General features: G+C 45.1%; 1 protein-coding gene across 1 annotated transcript in view; it reads right to left on the bottom strand.

The window, feature by feature from the left end:
- HYDIN (HYDIN axonemal central pair apparatus protein) overlaps positions 1-26,826 on the bottom strand; it is a 432,285-nt gene that overhangs the window by 23,115 nt on the left and 382,344 nt on the right. Inside the window, 16 exon segments of the mRNA XM_060000506.1 lie at positions 1,032-1,190; positions 2,959-3,157; positions 5,018-5,187; positions 5,634-5,855; positions 6,328-6,535; positions 6,966-7,113; positions 9,623-9,788; positions 10,836-10,974; positions 11,433-11,645; positions 12,816-13,023; positions 13,777-13,874; positions 16,190-16,350; positions 18,550-18,768; positions 21,032-21,174; positions 22,666-22,944; positions 23,170-23,272. Coding sequence (XP_059856489.1) covers positions 1,032-1,190; positions 2,959-3,157; positions 5,018-5,187; positions 5,634-5,855; positions 6,328-6,535; positions 6,966-7,113; positions 9,623-9,788; positions 10,836-10,974; positions 11,433-11,645; positions 12,816-13,023; positions 13,777-13,874; positions 16,190-16,350; positions 18,550-18,768; positions 21,032-21,174; positions 22,666-22,944; positions 23,170-23,272 — 2,835 coding nt within the window.

Here is a 26,826-nt window from a genome sequence, read left to right as displayed (position 1 = left end):
TCTGTGGTGTTCTGTTATGGCAGCCCAAGCTGACTAAGCCACACTTTTATATTTCCAGCACGTAGCACTGACTTACTGAGTAAATGTAAGAATGAATTGAATGAAGGGATGGATATAGTCCATCCTCAAAATGAAATACACCTGGTCCATCTTCAAAGGTCCACCCAAACACTGTGAGATGGGTAGACGGCAGCCAGGACTGTAGCTGCTCTATTTAGGGAGCTCGAGGACATGGATTTGGCAACAAGCATGCTTCTTTCACACAGCGGATTGGAGTGGAAGGAGGGACAAGCTTTCGGGGGCAGATGAGTGACGTATATCGAAACATACTCTTCCTTTTGGTCCAAGAAGCCCACTCCTAGGAGTATGTATTAAGCAGAGGGTCATGGATTCACACAAAGTTTTGTTTACATGGATATTACAAAGCTGCTTATAAAAATAAAAAATCAGGAACACCTGAGATGAGCAGAAACAGAGGATTGGTCCATCTGCATAACGGAGGTATAGAGGCACAAATGACATTGAATGTTTAGGAGCTATTTCAATCTGGGAAAAGCAGGTTTCAAAACAATCTGAATGTTAATATTTTATTTTAAAAATGTGTAGGAAAAACAGGGGAAAGATAGGTACCAAAATGTTAAGTGATTATTTCTGGGTATGAGATTATAGGCGAAATGTTCTGCTTTGTGATTTTCCGTATTTTTCAAATTTTCTGCTGTGATGATATATGTATATTCATTAGAGCCCAGATCTTCTGAATCCAGCAAGGGCACTTCTCTTTCTACATCACTGTTGCCCTCTAGAGGCATGCAGCCTCTCCAAGCCTTGGTTTCCTTACATGTAAAATGAGAATCATAGAAGCACCACCCTACACTGTTTCTGTGAAGGTGACCAGAGGCAGCACAGGGAGAGCTCTCATAACTGCCCGGCACACTGAAGGTGCACGAGAACCGCGGCCATCCCTGTCATCGGGGCGGGGGGTGGGGGGAGGGATGGGGCATGAAGATGCCACTAGGGGCCCGAGCACCAACCTTGGGGTCCTGGAGTTCTGGAATCGAGAACAGGGCTGACAGGTCAAATGTGAGCTGGGCTTGGCTGTCGTTCATGATGGAAATCGTTTTCTTCGCCACCTGTCCAGGCAGGACAGCTCCTAACTTCACAGTCTTATTGGCTGGATTGAGGACTAAAATCTGTGGGACAAGACAGAGAGCAGGGAAGGAGGGTTCATCAGTTAATGAGAAAAAGAAATACGATATGGGTACCCTGGTGAGGCAAGGCTGCTTCCTTCTCTTTCTGTGTCCCTCATTCTTCACATTGGATGGGCATTCGCCCACTCAACAAACATTTATGTGCTTAAAATGCCCACTAAACAACTTGTTGCACAATCACATAATTACGGCTGGGTTCAGAGATGTTAGGAAGGAAAAGCTCAGGGTACAAGGGGCTGAGCCAGCCTGGGGGTGAGGGAGGCTTCCCTGAGGAAGGCATGTCCCTACTGAGAGCTAAAGGAAGGGTGGGATCCTGTGGGTTTGCGTGAGGGGGGTGTGGGGCTGGATCCCGAGGGAGGAGACAAGCTGTGGCGAGGCCCTGAGCTGGAGGGAGTGGACTGGACTCCCAGCCCGTGGCTGGGAGCGAGAGGGAGACACGGGAAGACAGTTCGGAGAGGGGTCAGGCTTTCTTCTGGGAGAAGTGGGAAGCCAGTGCAGCCTGGAGCAGCCCCATCAAGTGTGTGTCTTGGGAGGGTGCCCTGGCTCACTCCTCTGTGGAGATGGACTGGAAGAGGGCAGGAGAGAGAGCCTTTAGGAGTGAGAGGTGATGGCGGCAGCGGAGGTGGGAGAAGCACGTACATTTCGAAGTCCTCATCTGAAGTACTGATCAAAATGCTGACCTGGATCAGGCCAAGGTCAGGCTGGGCCTTGTCCTCCAGGATGACGTGGCCCACACGAATAGCACCCACTGGTCGCTGTCATTTGACCAGTCACTAAACTACACCCCTCCCCTATACGCTCTTTCTATCCTGCCCATATGTTTCCATTTTGTGTACCAAGGCAAGGGTCTCCAGCCCCACCCTGTGAACTCCTGGAGGTGAGAGAACGTGCTTAAGCCTCCTCTGCAGGATTTCTGCAAAGCACCTGACACAATGGGTGCTGAATGAGGGATGAAAGAATGAACACTCGAATGAATCAATGACATCAGAAGGGACCCCATCACTGGCGCGGGTGCAGACACACCAGGTGGCCTGGTCCTGTTGCTCTCCGGCTTGATGGGAAGGCTGCCGGAATACACCCCTCCCGTTTTCTCTTGGCTGCTGAAATGTCCCATGCATTGCCGAGGATCTTGGAAGGTCTTCAGTTTTCCAAAACTCCCTATGAAACGCAAATACTCCTACCAGACAGACACTTTAAATGTTAACCAGACACTGGGAAGAAAGGGATTAGCAGCAGGACAGGACCAGTCCCTTCCTAGTAGGAGCACCTGGTTAGAAGGAAGGCCCTCAGTCAAATAGGATCCTGGGAGCTGTGGCTGGCTGGAGAATGTCAGTCTGTGTGGTGTTAAGGAAAAATGTCCCATGACTGAAAGGTTTGTCTGCATACAGAGCTTAAAACAAGTCTTACCTCGTAACCTGAAAACACTACACGCCCTAATGTGGGACGAAGAGGACATGCTTGGGATGCCGCATCTGATAGTCTCAAACTTCTCCAAGAAAAAGAGTGTTTCTCCAGTGACCTCCTGTGATTACTTGTATCCTTTGATACAGTAAAGTTTGGTATTGAACGAGATCTATGTGATTCACTTGGGTCTGATCTGACGATTCACCCCTGGGTGGGACTGGTTGACCCCCTGACAGAGCAGCTTGGGGGCAGGAGACTTGGAGGGGGTGGAAGGTGGGCTCAGGTGGGCAAAGAAGGGCAAGAAGGAGGGGCGCCCAGCCCGAGGATCTCCCCAACTGGCTCTTACCTTCATTTCAGTGCCTTTCCCTTTGATTTCAACTACTTGTTGTGAGAGCCCATTGATTTCAAAGGGGATGAGTTCTCGATAATTGATACTTTCTCGAGGATAAAAGATGATGGGAATCTCCAGTGTTTTTCCTGGCTTCACCACATCAACTCGGAAGTTCACCTCGAGGTGGCTGGTGTTGGTGTACAAACACTCTAAGCTGGAGAAGATCACGAGGAAGGTGTGTAAGCTCTCGGATGCCTGACCCAGTGGCGGAGATTTTGTCCCTTGTTTCTCTGAGCTGGATCCACTGCTTGATGTCCTGCCCAGTTTTCCTGGAGTCCAAATGTAAGGGCTGGAAGGGACTTCAGCAGTGATCCAGCCCGTGGTCTCCTGGGCACTGTCGAGTTACTTCCCCCACATCACATCCAGAGATCCTGGCAGAGCCGGGCCTCAAATGCAAAGTCTCATGACCTTTTGCCCAGTGCTCTTTTCACTTTCTTTATCCTCTCTTCCTTGATAATGCAGCTCATGGTTTTGTACCCTTTCATAAGAAGAGGGGGCTTCCTGAAGTAACTGGGTGGTAAAGCACAGTGGGGAGGAGTATGTGTCCAGAGTCAGACAGACAGGAGTGTGGATCCGGGTTCTATCCCTAACTAGCCATGTGACCTGAGAACCGTTTACTCAGCCCATCTGGGTCTCTGTTTCCTCCTCTGTAAAATGCGGGTAGTGATGGCTACCTCATAAAATTGTTGTGAGGATTAAATGAGATAAAGTGACTAAATCAGTCACTAGACAGGGTACAGAGGAAACATTCCAGAAAGGTGAGCTATTATTATTATTGCTAATTGCTCAACTGGAAGGGACCTTCAAAGATCATGTCCACCCCCCTTCACGTGTGGGCAGGAAGCACGTAGACCTCCATTACAGCCCCTCCTCATCTGCCTTCCGGGTATTTAGAGAAGGACTCTGGCTGAGGCAATAAAATAGAGCGCCACGCCTTAAGCAAAGCAAGACTCAGATTAAATCAGGCAAGGAGGAGTGTAGGTGGATAAGATTTTAAATTAGTATTTAAAAGTACATGACACTCTTGTAATTTAACGTTCAGGAGAATCATCATCATCGTCACCAGCACCATCACCACCATCACCGCCACAACAGTAGCAGCAGATAAAAAAAACTGAGCATTTCCTATGTTCCGGGCACTGTTCTAAGTACTCTCTCTAAAGGAACTAATTTAATCCTTCTAATAGCCCTGTGGGGAGGTACGACTATCCCCCACTTCAGGCAAGGAGACAGAGGCACAGAGAGTTTAAAAATTTTGCCCAAGGTCACACAGCTAGGGAAGTGCTGGGATTTGAACCTAGACCTGTGCTATGTGATATGGTAGCCACTAGACACACGTGGCTCTTAAAGTTAAAATTAATTAAAATAAAATAAAATGAAGTTCTGTTCTGCAGTGGCACTAGCCACATTTCAAGTGCCCCACAGTCACGTGCAGCTGTAGGCTACCGCACTGGACATTGCAGACATACAACATTTCTGACACTGAAGAAAGTTCACTTGCAGAGTACTAACCTGGAGAACTTTGAATAAACATAGGTCTCTGGGCCAGTTTTGTCTTCTTAGGTCTGGAATAGGGCCCAGAAACCTGGACTGGAACATTCTACACAGGGATGGCACAGAGAGGCTGGATTTGAATCAGTTTAGATCTCAGTTTAGATCTGCCATTTACTGCAAGGTCACTCGCCTAAGAAATTAACTTTTTAACCCTCCAAACCTCAGTTCCCACATATACTACATGCGGAAAATAAATGGAAGCCATCGAACCTCTTGTCTGGTCACTCGGCATTGCCCTCCTCGTTTCCAGAAGAGGATTTTTTTTTTAGCAGAGTAGCTCATGGCTATCCAAGTATGAGTGTTAGCGGCGGGGAAAGGAGACTCAGGATTCACGCCCACCTGTGTCTGAGGCTTTCCCAGAATCCTTCCTTTTCTGTCCTGGCAGGACCCCACCTGTGTGGAGGCTGTAGGACCCACAGGAGTGGCAGAATCATCTGGAAGCTCTGGGAAGTCTGCTTACCTCATAGACGTCTCTTCCTTGCTGGAGACAACTAGGATTTGTTTGTATGGGGGCATCCCAGCTTGGTAGATGAAGCAGGTCCCAAAGTTGTAGCTGGTGAAGGAGAAATGGACGGCTGGGCTCACGGCACAGCCCGAGATGCTACACAAAAATGTTGGACCGTGGCTGATCTGTGGGAAGGGAACGGCAGGTGGAGTGTGATTAGAAGTGAGAGGAAAGGGCCCTTACGCCCTCAGGTGAAGGAGGGGAACAGTCGAGTGCTTAAAAAAAATTCAGGTCTCAGGGCACCATCTGCAGAGATTCTGATGAACAGTTTACATGTTTATTTAAGGAAAGCAAGGTGGACTACTCTGCACCTGGGCCTGACATTGGCTCTTGCTTTGCTCCTGCAGCGATGATTCAGCCTGAAGGCGGAGGGGTGTGCAGAGACTGCCAGTCCTTACCCAACAGCTGCCTCCCAGGGCCTCCTCATTAGCAGGACTCTGGCTGCCAATGTGCCTGGGAAACATGCTTGACTTCCCATCCTTCCTTGCAGCTAAGGGTGGCCATCAGACATAGTTCTCAAGACAGAATGCTGTGAATGCGTTCAGTGTTGGACAATGTTAAATGGTCTCACCTTGATTTTGAGTTCCAGGCCCTTCAAGACACATTTCTTAAATGGCTGGAAAGACAGGGAGGCCTGTGCACTCTGCCCCACATCCACACTGCCATCCATGGGTGAAAATTCCAAGTACTGCAGCAGGGACTTGGGGCCGGATAGCTCTGCCTGGAAGCTGAAGTTGAACTTGCCGGTGTTGATGAAGCTGAATTCACACTGGACACATTCATTCAACGCCACCTGAGAGAGAACAGAGTTGAATGTTGAGTGAATGCAAACCATGGTTCCCTTCTGTGGGGTCAGGATACGCAACACGTTGGGGGAAAACACCCTGTGGGAAATAGTGAAGGCAGATGATTTTCGTGAGTTGAGTTTCATTAGCTCAGAGAGTAGTCAGAGAGCCCAGCAAGAGCTACTAGGTGAGAAGAGTGAGATGACCATTTAATTCCTAGATCTCATTTGGTAGCAAAACATCCTTCTGTAGGTTTAAGACAAGCATTTCCCCCTTCTCTCCCATCTCTCCACCCTCTGGAAAGTAAAATAAGCTTTCACATCAGAACCATACACATTCTGGGGGTGGAGCTGCTCCTGGCCTGTTTCTGTTCTCCTGGTCTCCCCGGCATTTGAAACAGAGATTCAGCGACTATTCACTTGTACTGCTTTTCCCAGCCAGTGTGGAAACAGAGAGAGCGAGGCCCTCTCTCATCTTTACCTCATAGAAGTTGAGAGTCGTGGTCTGGTTGGGAGTCAAGAGAGTGACGGTGCCAGTCTTGTCCTTGCACTTGACCTCTACATTCATAGAGTAGCCCTGAGCCTTGACATTTAAGGTCAGAGGGTGGGCTTTCTTTTCCACATTGCAGATCAAATTGAAGTTCACTTCTCCTTCCTGCTTCGGTGTGAAGAAAATATCAATTGGGAACCTGGTTGGGGACGAAGACAGCAGATTAGATGACTAGACCAACCTGTTAAAGAAGCCTGAATACTAAACTATTATACACTAGGAGGAAAAGGCATCCTAACTCCACATCACGATGAATTTTGAAGATTTGCCAGGCACGGCAGGCCACTGCTTTATGGATTTGCAAACACAGTGGATAGCAAGGAAAAGAATATAAACATAAGAAAATACTGAGAACAAGAGCTTAAAGTTCTCAATGCTCTACAATTCACTAGGAAAATTGACAACAGGGAATAAGTAGGACAGAGATGGAATTGTAATATCTAAATTTTAGAGTGGGGAGAGACTTCAGGGACGGGGCACTCGAAGGGAAACCGATTCTCCTGGCTGGTGGGCCTGGGACCCTGCCATGTTGGGCGAGTGCAGTCCTGGGGGCCTTCCTTTCTGTTTACCTGGACAGCGGTGGGACCCAGCCTTCCATGGGACACACGACCAGGCTGCTGCTGAAACCTTCAGAATATCGGGAGGTGTCCTGGAAGGCAAAATGGAACCTCTGCTCCTCCTTGTTGATGATCTTCACGGTCTCCCTGGCCTCTCTGCCTGGAGGGGGAAACACTGCCCTCAGGGAGGCCTCGTGCCTGCTCCTGGCCCACCTCAGGAGGCACGAGGAAGCCTGCGTAGAAGAGGCTCTGCAGCTTCTTTCCCTTCCTCTTCCCAGCTCCTCGGCCTTTGGCCTCCTCTCTTCCTTCTTTTTGCTCTACAAGGATCCTTCCTCCCAAAGGGACTCTACCTCTTCCTTCTAGAACTTTACCCCATCAACTGCCTGTTCCTCTTAGGTGGCTGCTCTGCCTGGGTCACAGCTCTCCTGGGATCCTCCTTGCTCCTTCAGACCCGATGCCTTCCTGCTTTTGTTAATGGGGGCTGGTAGGCCCCTCAGCCCTGCCCATATCTCTGTAAACAACCCCTGCATCGGACTCTTTCGAATTAGGCTTTGGGTATGTCACCAGCGTGCTGACAGGGCCCTGACTAATACATCTCCTATCACTGTTTTGCTTTTTCTTACTTTCCTTGACTATTGTAGAGCATTTATTTTTCCACATGAACTTCAGAATCATTTTTTCCAACTCCCCCCTCACCCCAATCATTTTGGAACTAAGGTTGCCAGATTTAGCAAATAATTTTTTAGTATAAGTATGTCCCAAATATTGCATATTGCTTGGCATTCTGAACTACTATTCATTGTTATCTGAAATTCAGATTTAACTGTGCATCTTGTATTTTATCTGACAACCCTAGTTGGGATTTTAATTGAAACTCGGTTAAATTTGCATTTAATTTTGGGAGAATTGACAAATGTTCAGATCTTGTTTGGGGGCATTTTAATAAGATTTTATAGTTTTATTCACATAGGTCCTGTGCTTTTCTCGTTACATTTATCCTTAGCTATCATATAGGTCTTATGAATGGAATTTTTTGTTTGTTTCTAGGTGCTTACTGCTAAAAGAAAGAGAAACCATTGATTTTTGCACACGTCTTGCATCCAGTCATTCCTACATTATCTTGTTGATTCTAGTAGTTTGTTTTGCTTTTCTCTAGAGTCTCTTGAGGTTATCTATGTATGAAGTCATCAGCAACAGCATAATGAGATAATTTTGCCTCTTTTTTCCCCAATGTTTGTCAATTATTTAATTTTCTTGTTCTATTGTATTTGCTAAAATCACTAAGAAAGTGTTCAATAATGACGGTGATAATGAACATCCTTGCCTAATTCCTGACTTTAATTGAAGTGACTTTAGTAGTTTATTACCAGATAATATCTGCCCCTTGATTTTGGTTAATCTTCTTTATTCACGTTTTTCCCTCTATTCCTATTTTACTATTAGAGTTTTTGTTGAGAATGTCTGCTGAATTTTAGAAATGACTTTTCAGTATATATCAGTATGATCACCTGGTTCTTCTTTAATCTGTTGATGTAACAATTATATTGAAATGCACCATCATTGCATTCCTAGATTAAACCCTGTTTGTCTTATTATTCTTATGCTACATTGCTCATTTATTTGTTCAAAACCTTACTAAATGCCACAATCTCCTCCTATCTGTTTATATGTATCAGTATAAGAAATGTATGGAAGTAATACACATCACATTGTTAACACTGGTTTCCTTTGACAGAAAGGAAAGGATGAGATAGAATGGGGGGGAATGATTATTACATTTTTCCTTATACAACACCATATTGATTGATGTATAAAGAATATTACTTTTATAAATAATAAAATCTAATGAATTACTAAAAAATCCTCTGACTTTAGTTGTATTTTACACACACACACACACACACACACACACACACACACAAAACATCACATCCATGTGATAGATTCACAGTGTTATAAGGGACTTGCCAATCACTTCCTTTATGTCCTTCAAGTCTCACCTCAAATGTCACCTTCCCACTGCCCACTAGCATTCCTTATTCCCCTACCCTGCTTTATTCTTCTCTGGAACACTTATCAACATCTGACATGCTATACATTTTGCTTTGTCATGTTTTGGTAGTCTGCTTCCTGCTACTAGAATGTAACCATCATGACGGTCGGGACTTGGGCTTTGTCCATCGCATTCCCAGCTCACAGAAGAGTGCCTGGCTCACACAAGGGGCTCGGTAATATTTGTTGAGCTGGATAAAAGTGTGAAAGGGTGGCAGAGAAATGTGATCACTTTGGCACAGAACAAGAAGCAAACAGATACAGCCATAATCTGGGGGCACATGCAAGCAGGATGGGGCTGACGTGGGGATCTGGAAATAAACATAGTCAGTCCAGGCCCCAAAGGAATCTTCCAAGTAGACTCTGTAGCAAGCCTCCTAAATTTCCTTAGGTTATTGGTGTGTGGGTTTAGAAGACACTTGATGGAAATTAGATTGAGAGGTTGAATATTTTGTGGCCTTGTGAATAGTGATAGAGGCCCTCTGACATGCTTCTGGAAGGCACCAGGAAGAGCTCCCTGCCCATGTCTGCTCCTGCAGCGCATTGCTGGGTTGGTCCCATGCCCCTTCCCCACAGGTCATGCCAATTCTAAATATAAACCAACAGGGCAGCCTTACCAATGAGGAGACAACTGAAGTTGAGATGTGACTTGTCCAGATTGATGAGAGGGTCAGTGGCTTTGCCTACCAGCAGGAAAGGGACTGTGATGTTGTGTTCAGGGATTAAGAAAGTCCAGAATGCTTCCGAGATGTCCAGATGGAAAGGTGTGAACTGGAAGATAATCTGAGAAGACAGGTTGGAGCAGAGCAGTTAGAGGCACTTCTGTGTGTTTACTCCATGTGCCCTTAGAGGCTTGCCAGCCCTGGGGTTATGCGGGTGGACACTACCAGGTCATCACTTCCTTTCTACCCTCTTTGTAAGGGCACGTAAGTTTAGCTGTAACAGCAACATCAATCTCTGTTTGCCCAGCCCACCAAGTATTTCTCAGGGGGTCTACCCCACTCACAGGCTCTGCTGGCTAGGCTACCATATTTCATGCCATGTCTCTGGATGGCATGTAAAAATGGAAAGATTCAAGGTGGAAGCTTGTAATTTGGGCTTTTCCTGAAAAGTCTGGGAGAACCAGCAATGCTGAGCCCACTGCTCTGTATGGTGACCTTCCAGAGAAGCACTGTGGCCAGCCAGCCCTGGTGCCCATCATTCCCTATCACTGTCCCCTTGGCCTGCGTCATTCATTTGTATGGTCTTCCTGAAGGCAACTGAATTCGGAATTTCCGTTTCATGGATTTACTTCTGCCTCCAAGATTCTCTGTGGAATTTACAGGACATAGAGTCCACAGATCTGTTTTGGCCAGCAAGTTCGTATTTCTTTAAGTCTGTCCCTCTGCTCTAAATCACTGTGTGGACATTAGGACTAAACCATGGAACATGACTCCACTTTTCTGTTTTGCCCTTTGGCCTGACCAAGTAAAAATACATCTGTGTCCTTTCATTGCTGTCAGTCCCTCGGACAAAAATAACTCTTTACTTCTTATTCTTGTATGAGTCCTAGTAGAGTCTCCAGGCATTGGTGTCCAACTCTCCTTTCCTTGCTTTAATAATCTCAATTTTTAAAACTTCTGTTTCTCCATGGCCAACCAAGAGAGCTCGGGTTTGTCTTGTCCATGAGGACTGCCTAACACATAGAGTAGCCACTCAAGAAACACTTGCTGATGGACACACCCTTAGGCGGTTCTCCCTAACTCTACCCATGCTCTACTGCAGACCTGCTATGCAGAGGGGCATAGAATTAATAAAGTCCTGGGTCAAGCGGTCCCCATTCATACACACCTCAGCTTTCTTTTCAGGGAGGATGAGGCCCTTTTCTGTAAGGCATGTGAAGGCTGGAGGGTTCTGGAGACTTTCAGTTTCTTCAGAGACCCAGCAGAAGGAGTAGGTGCTATTGGTCGGGTTCAGTATTGTAAAAGTCCTGGCCGAGGGGGGAAGAATCGATAGCAGAGAGTGAGAGAGGGGCTTGAGGATTAAGAGAAACTTTTCTAGACTGTTCCCTAGCACACTTCCTTTATGTGGGAATCAGAACTGTTCTGAGCACTTCGTTGCTGCAGAAACAAAAACTGCATCTCACTTGGGGATCCCAAGTGTGGCTAGAGTTCTGGACTTTGGAATAATAATGACACCAAGGGCTCTTCTGTTCCAGTGATCCTCTGTGGTCAAGGCAGTGGTCAGGGATCCTATTTTTATGTCTTCCAAGTTTTCCAGAGTGTCAAAACCAGGGAGACAGAAGACAGCTTCCTCACGGAGGCAGTTCTCTGAAGTCAGACCCCAGGACAGCAAGCGTGCTTCTACGTGTCAGTGTAGCTTGCTACTCTGAGTTTTTAGAAGGACTGACGGATATGAACTCAACTAGTGCAAACCTAAATGACTCACCGGAGATACTTCTCTCCTATGCCCACGCTGGTGAACTCAATCACCCGGGTGTTTGGATCCGGAGCCCCACCACGAGGCCCTGGGAGATCTGGGTTGCGCCGATGACCGCTGATGTAGTCTGAGTCTTTCAGGTCAAAATGGCAGAAGGGCAGGGAGCTCCGCCCTTTTGCTGACAGGACTGGGCCTTGCTCTCCAGGTGGCAGGTTAGGAATCCTGAGGGGATAAGGTTATTTTGATCTATTTTTAACTTTTTAATCGATTTTTGCTTTCGTGGTTGTAAATGAATATGACACCCATCAGAATGTGAACTCCATGAGAGCAGAGGCTGGGTCTGTCTCGGTCAGCAATATAACCTCAGTGCCTTGAACAGTACATGGTACATAGTAGGTGGTCACTAATTAATTGTGGAGTGGATGGATGCATGAATGGGCTGAGTATGAGAGGCCTGAATTCTGGTTCCTTCTGTGTACCTTACTATGGCCTCAAGTTACTTCCTTTGCCAATGGTGAGAAAACCTCCCTGCTGTAAGGTCAGCACAGAGTCTTTCCCTCTGGGCTCTTTCATAGGCATCTAGTGGGATACAAAAAAGGACTCAGACATCCTTACAAAACTACCCTGAGCTCCTTGGAGAAAGCACACTAGATGTGAGCAGACCTCGAGCCCCAGCACCAAGCTTAGGTGGCCCAGGTGTGGGAAAGGTCCCTGCAGTGTGATTGCAGGGTTTCTATAGGTCTTATTGTTCACATAGGTCTCTGCCACCCTATGCCATGGATCACAGACTTCCTCTAAGGTAGGTGTTCTCCATGGAGCTGGCCGGGGAGTGGGTACCACATCAGGGACTTTCAATGCCAGATGTTACTGGATTGACTCTCCTCTAACTGGACCTGGGTCCCATCTGTCCCTCGCTTACTATGTACCAGGTCCACCTCCTCCATCGCCACCACCACCTAATGTTTATTGTACTTATTGCGTGCCAGGCACTGTTCAAAGCTCTTCACTTGAATTAGCTCATTTAGTCTTCACAACTCTACAAGGTGGGTATTGTCATTTGCATTTTACATAGGAGGAAACTGAGTCTCAGAAAAGGTACAAGAAAGCTTTCCCAAGTTCATGCTTGCCCCAGGACTGGAACCCAGCTGGCTGCCCACCATCCTGTTGCCCAGTGGAATCCTGTACGTGGCCGGGAAGGGGAGGTGGGCGGGAGGCAGGGTCTACAGAGGGTTGATGAGCTATACAAAAGAATGGATTCTCCTTGTCCTCCAAAGGGAAATGTGGCAATGTGGGGCTGAGGAGGGGTCTGGGGCTGGAAAGAATGGTGGGAGTGGTGGGACAGAAGAGGGGCTAGGAGCTGCAGCGCTTTGTGCTGGGAGATCATCTCCTTACTGGCAGAGAAGATTGCTCTCGAAGTCTCCAACCTCCATTGGGGAGAATTTCACTTTGAGCTTCTGGGTCTTCCCCACGGGCACCATGCCTGAGACGGGCTCCACAGAGAAGGGTGGCAGGGAAGCTTCGTTCCAGTGGTCCATGGCACTGTCCAGGGTGCTGCCTGTGTGCAGTGTGCCCTGGCTAAGCTGGTCATTTTGGGAGAAACCTGGGGGCAGATAGAGCGCCAGTGATATTCTGCACCTGCCGTGGGAGGGCAGGTGTAGGGCAGCCCACTCACAGGCCCTAGGCACCCTCTGTGGGCTCACCTCTACTAGCAGGTATACTTTGGGCCCCAGGGCCCAAAGAATGGGCTCCCACCTCTCACATGAGACTCATGAAAAACACTTCCATTAATTACATCAAGTTTTCATGTTTGTTTTCTTTTGGCTCAAGGGGGTGGGTCAAGTAGATGTCTGTGGGTCACGTGCCTCAAGAATAATGGGCTGTGAACATAATCTTTGGAGAATCATTGCTTTAAAGTAGGGGTTCATAATCTGGGGGCCCATGGAAAAGGGCTCATTAGGAAGGTCTGGGAAACTCCAAGTTGAAAGAGAATTAATGGATAATTGCCCACTAAGTGTTGGGCTCTTTTTAAAGTGCAAATTGGGCATGGGTGTGTATTTTCCTGGGGAGACAGTTCATAGCTTTCATCAGTTTCTCCAAGAGTCTGTAATCTTCCAGAAGGTTAAGATCTAAAAGAAAAGATTCCTAGGGATCTGTGTGGGCCCCAGGAAGGCAGATCTCAGCTCTTGAGTTTCTCAGGCCCTTTTGGCTCTGCAGATGCCAGGAGGCCTCTGCTCTGCTTCTCCTTTGCTTCTTAGGGGGCCGTTGGAGCAGTGCTTGCTTCTCCATGAACAAGCCTCTTGTAATAACTGGGGACCCAGTTCAAGCCCTGGGTTTTACCCGTCACCGCACTTACCTTGGTTGTCTGGCATTGCAAAGCTGACAGCCTTTGCCGTCTCTTCTGAGATCCAGCTGAATTCCAGCTGCACATTTCCTGAATTAATCAGTTCAAACCTGCAAACAGATCAGGGAATGGAATTGAGAAACGTGCTTCAGATTTTTGTCCTGTCTGCACATCATCTGTACCGTTAACTTTTTTAAGTCACTTCGTTTCTTAAATATTTCTTCAAAGACAAGTTTTAAGCAATTTTATCTGAAGTCATGCATGCGATATACTTGTTATATTTCCTTCTAAAACACACACACAAAATATATATATAGCTATTAAAAGTAAAAGTATGCAGATGTTTAGCACTTAAATCATCTTGCATACTACTGGCAGCCTGTGCAATGAGCTCTCAGCCTGCATCATGGTAATCCTGAAAAATTCCCATGAGAGAGGAAACAAACTCTATTTCACAAGACAGCACCTTCCTCGGGTGCAAATTCCAAAGCCTCTCCTTTCCTGAATCACTTTCCACCAGAAACAATGTCCTTGTGGTCAGAAACCATTTGACCCCTGCCTCAGATGTCTTCACTGGCTGAGACACATACTTGTCTCAAATTCTCAATTAGTGGAGACTTTTCTTGTCTCAAGTTTCCCTGCTCTAAGACAAGAACTGGGAGATAGAAGCTTTTTCTGGAATCACGATTAAACTTGATCACAGTCACAGCAAGAGAATGAGGCCCTGATGTAAGAAAATGGTTGTGCAAGAGAAAGAAACACACACGCTCTTCCCAGTTTTAGGGGAGAAGTAGGAGCTGAGAGTTGCGGTGGGGCAGTAGGTCTAAAGGTGGGGTTTAGGGGTTAGATTCCCATTATCCGGTCCAGGTAGACCATGTAGCTGTGCCTGAAGTCAAGGTGCTTTGGCCTCAGGGGCTTGTGTGAATTTATGGATTGTGTGAATTTATGAGCACTGGTCTTTATCCTAAAGCAAATTTTTATAAAGAGGAGAAATCTCAGTGGAACAGAATACTTTTAGTAAAAACGCATTCTTGGTTTAGGTCCAGGAGTGAACAAATGCTCTGTAAAGGGCCAGATAGTAAGGTTTTTGGCTTTGCATGCCAGAGATTTCTGCAGCAACTGCTCCCTCTGCTGTGGAAGTGCAGAAGCAGCCGTGGACGATAATAAACAGACGGGCACAGCTGTGTGTCCACATAACTGTATCTATAAAAATAAGCAGCTGGCTGGGTTTGGTCCACGGGCCAGAGTTTGCTGACCCCTGCTGCAGGTGAAATGGCCGTCAGCAGAAGATACCACTTCCTGCTTCCTACCTTTTGGTTCTATACTAATTTGAGAGGACGCCTTAAGTGCCACACATGCAGAATGAGTTGCACAAGTTAATTACTAATTTTTACAATGCAGAAATGTCAGTGGCTTACGCTTTTGTGTTTGTAATTCTCAAAGAACAGTCACAGGCTTTCTCTCTGTCTATGTTGCTCTCTCTGCCTGAAGGCCCTTTTTCTCACTTCCTCACCTGGCCACCTCCTATTTCTCCTCCAAAGTTCAGCTGGGCCACCACTCTGTCCACACTTGTCTCTCCCTATATCTTGGTCTGCTTTAGGTATGCTTCCTGCAAACCCAGAGCACTGTACTGCAACCATCAGTTGAACTATTTTCACCCATTCCCCCAACACCCACTACGAGCTCTTTGAGAGCAGGACCCACAGCATCCTTGTATCACCTGAGTGTGGATAAAGGGTTAACATAACCCTTTCTCCTTCTAAGGACAATTTCAACTTTGAATTAATTTTCTAGTTCTGCTTCCGTGGAAGCCTGGTAAGAGAGAAATGTCAGCCATATTATTAGACAACTTTGTTTATAGTAAAAATGACGCCTGATTGGTAACTTGCTTTGGGCTGGACTGGGAAGAATCGTGATTCCCTGGAGGGAGGCCATAGCACTGGGGTTCTCTGAGTGTAGTGACTCTTGTAACTGGGCACGTCCCTTGCAGAGATCCTGGAAGCTATAGCCATGGAGTGGTTACGAGAAATGTTGGCTTCGGTTGGTCACGGCCTTCTAAGCTAAGATGGACCCCATGCCCGCTAGCGTAGGTATTGTCCGAGCTGTCACCTGGGGCAGGGGCAACAGGAATAGTTCCTGGGTGGTGATACGGGATGTTGCAAGGACTGTTCCCACCGAAGCCCACTGCCTGATGCCACCTTCCCGGTAAGACTGTGTTTCCAGGTCTACACCTTGATTTCAAGTGTGAACTTCAATAGTTTTGTGGGTCTGAATGTTTCATTGGACCTACAAAGACCCTCTGGTGCGCAGATGTGATGTCTGGTCTATGCTGTTGTGGACACTGAATAAATGTTTGATGAGGAGCCAGTGAATGATGGAGTTAAAGAACTTCTCTGAGAGTGTCAGGAGGCTTTTGATGACTCACTCAAACACTCGGGTCTGGTGAACCAGTGTCTCCTTAAAGTGCACATCGCTCGTCTGGCACTTGTATGAAGCGAAATTCACGTGGGCACTGATCTGCAGCTGCAGTTCTTGGTAGTTTTCTTCTAGTACTGAGTAAGCAGGCTCAGGATCCGTCTCTATCACCTGTAACAAAGGCAGCCGTGTCCTCAGTGATGCAGAGACACCTGCCTCACAGGAATAATGGGGAGATAAAACAGTGCTTCCTACCCAGGCAAATGAGAACCAACTCACAGATTCAAGTTCCAGAAGAAATGATGAGGTCAAACCTAAAATGACTCAGAAATAGGAAAGGAAGAAATTGAACAAGAAATTACTGAGAGCATCACGACTGCACAGGCATGAGTTTTGGGGTCAGATACACTCCAAGAAGGTAGAATAAAGGAAATCATAAAGGTAGGAATAGATATTAATGAAACAGAAAATAAATCTAAAACAGAGAGGACCAATGAAACTAAAAGCTGTTTATTTGAAAAGATTTAGAAAACCTGTGGTGAGAATGATCAAGAAGAAAAAAAGAGAAAATACACATCAATATCATAAATGAAAAGGGAGATATCACCATCCATCCTACAGACATTTAAACAGACGATAAGAAAATACTGTGAATAATTTTATGAAGATGCATATGAAAACTTAGTTGAAGGGAAAATTCCTAGAAGAATAATTTAATAAAATGGACTCAAAAACAAATTTAAAAAACCTAAAGAGTCTTATTTCTATTAAAGAAAATGAATGGTAGTAAAAAAAAAAAATCTTTAAGAAGACCTAAATAGAGAGATATTCCTTGCTAGTGGAAAGGATGAATTATGTTATAAAATTATCAATCCTTCCTAAACTGATATATAGATACAATCCAATTCCAATCAAGTGTCCATCAGGGTTTTCACAGTACTTGTTTAAATGGATTAAAAAATTATTTAGAAAAGTAAAGGGCCAAGAATAAGCAAAATACTTCAGAATAAAACAATATGGAGATAATCATGAAAAGATTCATGAAAGTCAAAATATGAGTGATAAATATGGCAAGCACGTTTGCAGACAAAGACAGGAATAAAAGAGTGTATCAAAAATAAAATGACTAATACTCTTATTTTTCTAAGATAATACCCAAGTGCTTTCCAAAGTGGGCTGTACCAATTTATACTCCTACTAGCAAAGAACCACTTTGGAAATGCTTGGGCATTTTCTTGGGAGGCTGAGCATTCACACATCCTGTGACTCAGCAATTCCACTTCCTGTGACGCAGTTTAGGAATATAAACTCCTGCAAATGAACACCGTGTGGCATGAACTATAATGCTCACAGAAACACTGTCCACAGTAGCAAACCCCAACTAATTTTCAAAAGAAGAATGGGTAAACAAGAATGCACTTCTATATAGCAGGGACACGGGGGTGCTACAGCCACCGGCCACGATACAGATGACCACACGCAGTGACCTTTAAAAAAAAATAAAGTTAAAAACTACACCTAAACAATATGCTTTTTAGAATGCATAGGTTAATTTTAAAAAGAAATAAAAACAAAAATCAAGGGAATGAGATCCCAGGGTAGCGACCACGTCTTAGAGACAGGCAGGGGTGGGATGGCTGAGAACCACCCAGGTAATCCTGGTTATACTTCCTGTGTTGGGTGTGGGTTCGTCCCTGTTTATTATATTATTAAAAAGAAACCAACGAAGGGATAATTAAAGGAGGGGCACGCATGGACCAAAGATGGGATTCTGACACAAGAAATAGATTATAATTAACTTAATTCTGGACACTGAGGGGAAAAAGGAAGTAGCTAAAAGAATAGCCATGAGGTTTCTGAAGAAGAAAGAGGTGGGAGGAATTTGCTCAACTAGAAACTAGATATCAAGACTTAAATGAGAGGGACTTCCCTGGTGGTCCAGTGACTAAGACTCTGAGCTCCCAATGCAGGGCGCCTGGGTTCAATCCCTGTTCAGGAAACTAGATCCTGCACACCACAAATGAAGATCCCACAAGCCACAACAAAGATCCTGCATGCGGCAACGAAGATCTTGCATGATGCAACTAAGACCCGGTGCAGCCAAATAAATAAATAATTAATTAATTAAAAAAAAATCCTTCAATGAAAGCTCTACCAATTAAGGTGTGTGGTTTGTGTGGTCCATGTAGTGTGGATGGCAGGTGGCTTGCTTGGAAGTTCAGTTCACCGCTTTGGAAACCCAGGTCAGGTGGAACAGGGACCATTTCCTTTATCCATGAAAGAAGGAAATGATGAGACACTGAGCTTGAGGGCAGAAGGCATCCAAGCATGGCAGGCCTGGCCAGACTGGGGCTTGGTGTCCCTACTCACTTTTTGTTTTGTAGTGAAAGTCCCGGGCGTGTTTCTGAGCACATCCACCCACTTGACCGTGCGCATGCGGTCGTCCCAGTCGGGGACCTGGTCTGCAGGGAGCTGAAACATGATCTTGGAGAGCTTGCACTCGATCCCCATCTTCTTCAGGTTGATGGGCACGTCTGACTTCATGGTCACCGCTATGTCCTTGGCACAGCCAGGGTGGAGGTGGCCCAGCTGGGGAAGAGCCTTGCGTTAGTATTTTGGGGAGTTCAATCCTGAGGACTCTTGATGCCTCATGGTCCCACTCTAGGGGCAGGGTCAAAAGTCTTGGCAAAAAATAATGCATCATTCAAGCCCGTATACGTAGACCATCTTAAATAGGTACAAGACGTTCTTAGATAGAAATTTAATCATAAGAACAAGAGCAGCTGGGCTTCCCTGGTGGCGCAGTGGTTGAGAGTCCGCCTGCCGATGCAGGGGACGTGGGTTCGTGCCCCGGTCCGGGAAGATCCCACGTGCCGCGGAGCGGCTGGGCCCGTGAGCCATGGCCGCTGAGTCTGTGTGGCCGGAGCCTGTGCTCCGCAACGGGAGAGGCCACAACAGTGAGAGGCCCGCGTACCGCAAAAAAAAAAAAAAGAGCAGCTAATATTTACCAACTGTTACATGCTTCAGGCACTATACTAAACCTTCACAAAATTCTACTAACCCCCACGACAGCCCTATGGGATGTACAGCTACCACCCCTATTTGATAGACAAGGAAACTTGTAACTTGCTCAAGGTCATACCATTAATGTTAGAAGATCTGGATTCAGACCCAGGCAGTATGGCTCCAGGTACTACACTCTTAACCACCTGTACTTCTCAATCGTATGACCTATACAAATTATGGACCGATGTACACAGTACCTTAGCAGTTCTCAGAGTGTGATCTAGTGACCCTTGGGGGCCCCGAGGTCTTTTCAGGAGTTCACAAGGTCAAAACTATTTTCATCATAATACTAAGATGACATTTGACTTTTTCATTCTCATTTTCTCGTGAGTATATAATGGAGCTTCCTAGAGGTTACATGACATATGATATTGCATCAGATTGAATGCAGAAGCAAATATGAGAATCCAGCTCTCTTCTACTAGGCCAGATATTAAAGGGACTTGTAAAAATGTAGAACATTGCTACTCTTCTCGTACAATTTTGTTTTGGAAAATAAAGCCGTTTTCATAAAAATATGGTATTTATATTAACATGTAATGGGTTTGTTATTATATTTTAAATGAACAAATACATGTTTTTAAAGATTCTCAGTTTTAACTTCTAATGTAAATATTGATAGACATAACCCACATAAACAAAAGCTCTTTGAGGGTCCTCAGTAATGTTTAAGAGTATTAAGGAGTCCTGAGACCAAAAAGGCTGAGATTTGCTGAAGTGTTCCAGATATATGGGAAATCCAATTTGGTTTGTAGAATAAAATCATTTGTGATTGAACATGCATAAATGCACATACACATACCAAATACATACTATATATAGTCCTATATATAGAGTCCTTTCATGTTTCTAATAGATAAGAAACCCCTCCTCCTCTGGGAAGTGAAGGGAGAAGAAAGTTTAATACTTCCCAAGGCTACAACTATGTGTGTGTGTGTGTGTGTGTGTGTGTACACACATGGGTGTATACCCGAGTGTGTGCCCGTGGGTGTGTAAATGGACCATAAGAAGCTTATCTCTACCTTCTTTGACTATCACTTCATATCTCTCCAGGAAGCAAAACACTTCTTCCTGAGAGCACCCTAATTTACAGGTGACAAAGTAGGGTCCCCAACCCTCCTCGCTCCAACCCCCTAGAGTTCTGTGCTTGAACAAACTCAGTGGCTGAAACAGAGCAAGAGGCCATGGATACATCCAGTGTCCAGGGAACTCAGAAGTGAGCTGTCTATGAAAAACAAGTGCTGGCCAGAGGTGAGGCTCTGCTGCCACGTGGTCCTAGGCCTTGTTCGAGGTCGAGCTTTGGTTAGCAAATCGTAAAATGTGTGCTGTGAGACACTCAAAGAAGGGGTTAGAAAATTCCAGGTAAAACAAAGTTGACTAGGTTTTAATATGCTGAAGGGCATCTAGAATCTGTAGGAGAAAGATGTAACATTTTCTAAATCTCTGTTGTCCACAAAACCCACCACCCCCGTTTTAGCTTTTGATGAACCACTTTTTGCAGGAAAAATGCTCCAAAGAACACACACCATGGGGGACACAGGTCTACACGTGGGGATGGGAAGACTGGGACCTGTCTTCATCCATGGAGGTCTCCATGGAATTCCTCAACATCAGTCTTGGTGACCTCATTCTCTGCTCTTAGGCCAGAGGGGACATTTCTGGTACCAGGTCGGAGTGAGGGATGCATCCATCCCATCCTATGTATCTGTGGGAATGGGCCGACAATCAAACTGGGGTTGGCTCAGGCCTAAGGGAGTGCAGAAAACAAGGACTGGTTTTCACTTACCTGTGGGGAGAAAGAAACTGTGGCTAAAAGGGGCCATTCGAACCGTATCACATTCACTTGGCTGTGATTAGTGATTGTGAAGCTCACGTTATAGCTGTTTCCAATGTGGCAGTCCCCAAACTGGATGTGGTTCACCAGAGCAGCTAAGGGACAGAAGCAGGGGGCAGTGAGTCCCCTCTTGCCTCCTCTGCAGGCTCACTTCCCCACGGAGGCAGGTCCTAAAAGACATTGTGCCTCACCCTCATGCAACCCCACCTTCCTTGGATGGTTACACTGGAAACGCCTGGAGTCCTTCGCCAGCAAGCTTTCTCTCCTATAGTCTACTTATCCACCCATCCATCCACCCACCCACCCACCCACCCACTCTGGCCCTCACCTCCATTTGTACAAAGGAAAACATAGCTCCCCACTGCCCGCCCGCCAACTCCATTTGTTTGGTGAAACAGTACTATTAAGGGCTGGAATTGCCACACAGAATACACAAGCCCCCATTAAATTTGAATTACAAGTAAATGATGAGTAATTTTTAGTATAAGTATGTCCCATGCAAAATTTTGGGACACAAATACACTAAAAAAATGGGGACTGCTGTGTTCTGACTTTCTAAATCTGGTAACCCTATTGTAAGTATGAAATCTGATGTCTGAACTCGGGTTCACTGCTGGCTCCTGCTTGACCCCTGATAAGAAAGATGCCACCCTGTAGCTACAAACAGAGGTGAAACACCAGATACATGAGGAGCACTGATTTTAACCCATGTTGTACGAACTGCCTAGGGCTACACTCCAGGACTATAATTAAGCTCCGAGAGAAACTGTGAGACTGTGTTTATAACTCACTTCATAGCAGTCAGCCACACAATTAGGGTGTTTAGCAAATGCATTTTGATAATAATGAAGAGGTAAATATTCTCCTACCCAAAGAATATCATCAACCAAATGAAGCCGCAGTGCTTGATAAACCGCAGAGCAGCATGTCTTAAGCTTTAATGTCCACACAGGTCACCTGGGGATCTTGTTAAACGCAAATTCTGATTCAGTAGGTCTGAGGTGCTGGGGAGGCGTGTGAAATTCGCATTTCTAGCAACTCCCAGGTGATGCTGATGCTGTAGGTTCTCAGCGCATTGAGTAGTGAGGCTGCGGAGAACGGTCTTCTAGAGGTGGCACAAACCTACACCTTCTCTAATTAAACCAGCCCGTCATTTCTCTTAGAATGTCTAGGGTACATGATACAGATGAAACAGAGGATGCCAATGCAAGCCAGCTAAAAGATACAGACAGGGAAAACTACAGAGAGACATGTATTCACTTTTCAGCTAATCTGGAACTTGAATTTCTCTTATTAGCTAAATGGGAATTTGAGCTCAAAGAATAAGCTCCCTAAGGGACAGACTCTCTCATTAATTACTCTTTGGAACTCCAGGCACATGCACACTGATGCTCCACAACTGTTCTTTGAGGGAACACGTGGATGAATGCAGTGACTGAGTCAGGCATGCGGGAGCATACGGTAACAAAGAGGAGATTCAGTCCTAAATTCCCAGGAAGCTAGCCAACCTGTTATTTAAATTTCATTCTTATTTAAAATGAACCACAAGCCAACAGGTGTCAACACCTCACTGCTGCTTCTCTCACCTGCCACGAAGTCTTCCATCCTGTTTTCCTCGATGATCTCAGAGATATCTGAGGCCTCCTGGTAGGAGGAAGCCACCAGCCCGTGGATGTTGTCCAAGGTGATGTCATCCTCGTACCCCTCTCCCACCATGTGGATGACTGTCTCCTCGTACCGGTTGTTGATCACTGACAAGTGGATGTTGCCGGCCATTCTCCCAACCTTCTGGGAGTGGAAAACAACATCAAATTCAGCTGTGTCTCCAGGAGGAACAACCAGGGAGGCTGTGTGAGCCTTCTTTGCTGCAACGAGAAGAGAGAGACATGATCTAGAACCAGATTAAAGGAAGATGTATCCATAAAGACCTGGACTCAAGGGATAGCAGCCCTCATGTGGGAATGAGCCTCGCCTAGAGAGGCATTGGTGACGAGACTGGGCATCTGACTCTGGCTGGGTATACGTTAGTCCTCTAACAAAAGAGCTACTGGGACCCATTGCTCTCTAGAAGATATACTTGCCCTACGTACCTTTTGCCTGTGGTTTGTTTTCCTCTATGATGTAGATGTAGGAGGTGGATGGCTTCCCCTTCAGGGAGAAGACTCCTAGTTGGTCCTGCAGGTCAACATGCAACTGGCATAAGGGAAATAAGATTGAGTGTTAAGCTTACAGGCTGCTCATGAGTTCTGAACTGCAGTGAGACACTGTGCTGTTGGGGGAGTACCCAAAAAAATCATTGAGCCTAGTGCCCACTTTTTTGAGTTTCTTATTAAGAGAGATATAATAAATATTATACCTGGAGAGGACAAACAAAAATTTAGCTCAGCCCTTGCTATTCAAATAAGGAACCAGAGGTCCAGAGAGTATAGGTGACTTTGGGATTACCCAGTCAAAATGGGGTTGCCAAGGCCTCTGTTATTGACAGAGGCAGTTGTGAAATATACACTAGACTAGTAAAATGGAAATGAACAGTCGTCATTCTGTGAGGGCCTGAATAATGTGAGTTCCTAAAAACCAGTATCTACTAGGTACTAACACATTAGTTGCCTGAGAGTGTCCTGCTGAGTGTCGTACCAAGATAAGAAGAAAACCAAGGTGGACATCTGACGTACCTGTAGAAAAGGGATGCTTTATAGCCCACTGGAAGCCATGTAGCTGATTAAAAAAACCTAAAGCCATATATCATATTTTATGTATGAGGAACCAGCAGACATTTTTAGAAGATAGTAATGCTGGCACCGTCATGAATAAGATTGAACAATATAAAAAATGAGGCACGAAGAAGGAAGAAATAGTGACATCACACAGGAAGCTTCTGAGATAAAAATATATATATTTAGAAATAAACTTAATAAGAAACTATACAGAGGAATCATATGAAAAAATATTGACATAAAAGAAGATGTAAATAAATGGGCTGGAATCCTACATGTTGTTCCTGGTGGAGAGCCTAAATACTCTAAAAGTAGCAATTCCCTCCTAAATAATGCATAGGAATCCCAACAGGATTTTGTGAGGAACATTATAAAATGATGTCTGACGTTCATCTGAGAGACTGTTAAAAAATCGCTAAGATTAGAAAAACAGGGAATGGGTGCTAATACCTTTTATAAAGCTACAATAATGGAAACCATGCAGGGTAATGGTAAACTAGGAAATATTGACTCAAGACAATAAAGAAATGCAAAACAAAAACCAAACAAACAGCCCCCCCATCCCCCCCCACCCCCCCGATTTCAGAAGCATCACAGAGCTAAGAAGATAATGAAGAGTAACCAGACCAAGATCTGGAATGTCTAGAGAGGCCAGCCTAACTTTCTGGGCTGTTTTTTTTTTTTTTTTTTTTTTTTTTTTTGCGGTACGCAGGCCTCTCACTGCTGTGGCCTCTCCCGTTGCGGAGCACAGGCTCCAGACACGCAGGCTCAGCGGCCATGGCTCACGGGCCCAGCCGCTCCACGGCATGTGGGATCTTCCCGGACCGGGGCACGAACCCGTGTCGCCTGCATCGGCAGGCGGACTCTCAACCACTGCGCCACCAGGGAAGCCCTCTGGGCTGTTTTTGACCTGGGTCATTTGCCAGTCGGGAAGAGGCAGATGGGAGGCTGAACTGTGCTTTTCTGACGGTCTCTTGGTGTTAAGAGGGCAAAAGTCCTGTGAGGGGTGGGAGTGTTTTCTTTGCTCTAGACTAGGACCCCAAAGGTCTGCACAGTAAGACAAAAGTTAGGCTGGATATAAAGCAGCTCTCGCAAGGACAGCAATCCTGCTCAGAGTTGTCTGTCTAACACAGAAAATCTCAAGCTCTAAAACCAGTTTAAGGTGATCCTGTATTTCTAGTGCCCCCAAGTGCTAGGCAGAAGCAAATGCAAATTGCCTCTGAATAAAAATACATCCTTAGCCTAATTATTTCTAGATTAACTTTTCAAATATAATACAACACATGATCAAAAATAACCAGGCACATGAGGAGACAAGACAACATGGGCAAAAATGAACAGAAGCAGCAGATATCAGAATTAGACCCACTGGGCCTTCAGATTTTGGAATTATCAGATTTTGGAATTATAGACTGCAAAATGGCTGTGACTACTGTGTTCAAGAAATAAAAGTGACAATTTTGGCATGAAACTAGAAATCATAGAAACTGGTTATACAGACTTGAAAAACAATCTAATAAAAATTCTAGAACTGAAAAATATAATAACTTAAGAACTGAATGGAAAGTTTAATAGAAAACTAGATATAGCCAAAGGGAGAGTTAATGACCTGAAGGCAGAACAAAAGAAATCATGCAAAATGAAGCCCAGAGAAAAATGGATGGAAAATATAGTGAGGTTGTGAGACACAGAGGATATAATGAGAAGACCTTCCATACATTGACGTGGCTTCCCACAAGGAGAGACGGAACAGAATGGAATAGAAACAATATTTGAAAATACATATAGGAATTTTCCAAAATTGACTCAGAACATCAACTGCAGAGTCCAGAAGCCTGGTGAATTCCAAGAAAAATCAATTAAAAGAAATCCATACCTAGACACATCATAGTAAAACTGCAGAAAACAAATACAAAGGTACAAAGCCAGGGGAAAAAGACTGCCTTAGAGGAACATTTTTGACTTATAAGCTGACACCTCAGCCATAACAATGGAAACCAGAATACACTGGAATAATATCTCCCATTTGCTGAAAGAAAACAACTGCCAACCCAGAGTTCTACAGCCAGCAAAATTTACGTTAAAAATAAAGGATACATTGAGATTTTCAAATAAAAACTGAGAGAATTCACCACTAGCAGACTTGCATTAAGGAAATATTGAAGAGTATTCTTCAGTAGGTAGAAAAAGGATCTCAGATGGTAGGTTGGAGATGCAGGAATGGAGAGCAATAAAAATGGTAACTTCTGGGTGAAGCTAAATGGGTCCTAACCACATCGACAATGACAGTAATAATGTCTGGTAGAATCCAAAGCCCTCCACAAACTGTCTCCTCACGCTACCCTTCTATTTTTATCTCTCACTGTTCTTCAACCTATACCCTATGCTCTCACAAAGCTGGTGCTTACTAGTTCCTATTTGTACCTTATAATTTTTTTTTTTTTTTGCTTCTGTGCCTTTGTCTTTGCAGTTTTCTTTCTCTGCCTAGGCGTCACTCACCGCAGTGCCCACTTACGAAGCCCAGCTATACCCTTCGACGCCCAGCTCAAATGTCATTTTATAGTGAAATTTTCCTGGATTCCCCTAGATGGGAGTAGATTATTTTCAAAAGTCCTACAGTTCTTTGTATAACACTTACACAATTTATCACTCTTTTTTTTTTTTTTGTAAAATAAAAACATAATTGCTGAACCAAAAGTCCCTTCTGATGTTATATCTCTCACCCCTGATGGAGTTCCTTTCTTTTTTCCTTAGTACAAATGCAATGTTCATTACAGAAAAAAAGTGAAAAAATAAGGAAGACACTCAGAACACCCATAATCCTACTCACTCAGCTTGGTGTATCATCATTGCTCACTGCCTTGCACAGTAATTATCAGTGTACCATGTATCAGTGTACTATGTAATCAGACCACGCCTAATTCCCCTCTGAATGTCCCATGTTTTACCCAGGTTAACGTACGAGGAACATCAAAGAAGCCCTCACGAGTGAGGGATGGCAGAAACCCCAATGTCAGAAGTCTTGCTTCTAAA

The sequence above is a fragment of the Delphinus delphis genome, chromosome 20 (assembly GCF_949987515.2).
Source record: "Delphinus delphis chromosome 20, mDelDel1.2, whole genome shotgun sequence".
NCBI lineage: Eukaryota > Metazoa > Chordata > Mammalia > Artiodactyla > Delphinidae > Delphinus > Delphinus delphis.
Note: the sequence above shows the minus strand (reverse complement) of the source record. Positions and strands in the feature narration are given on the sequence as shown.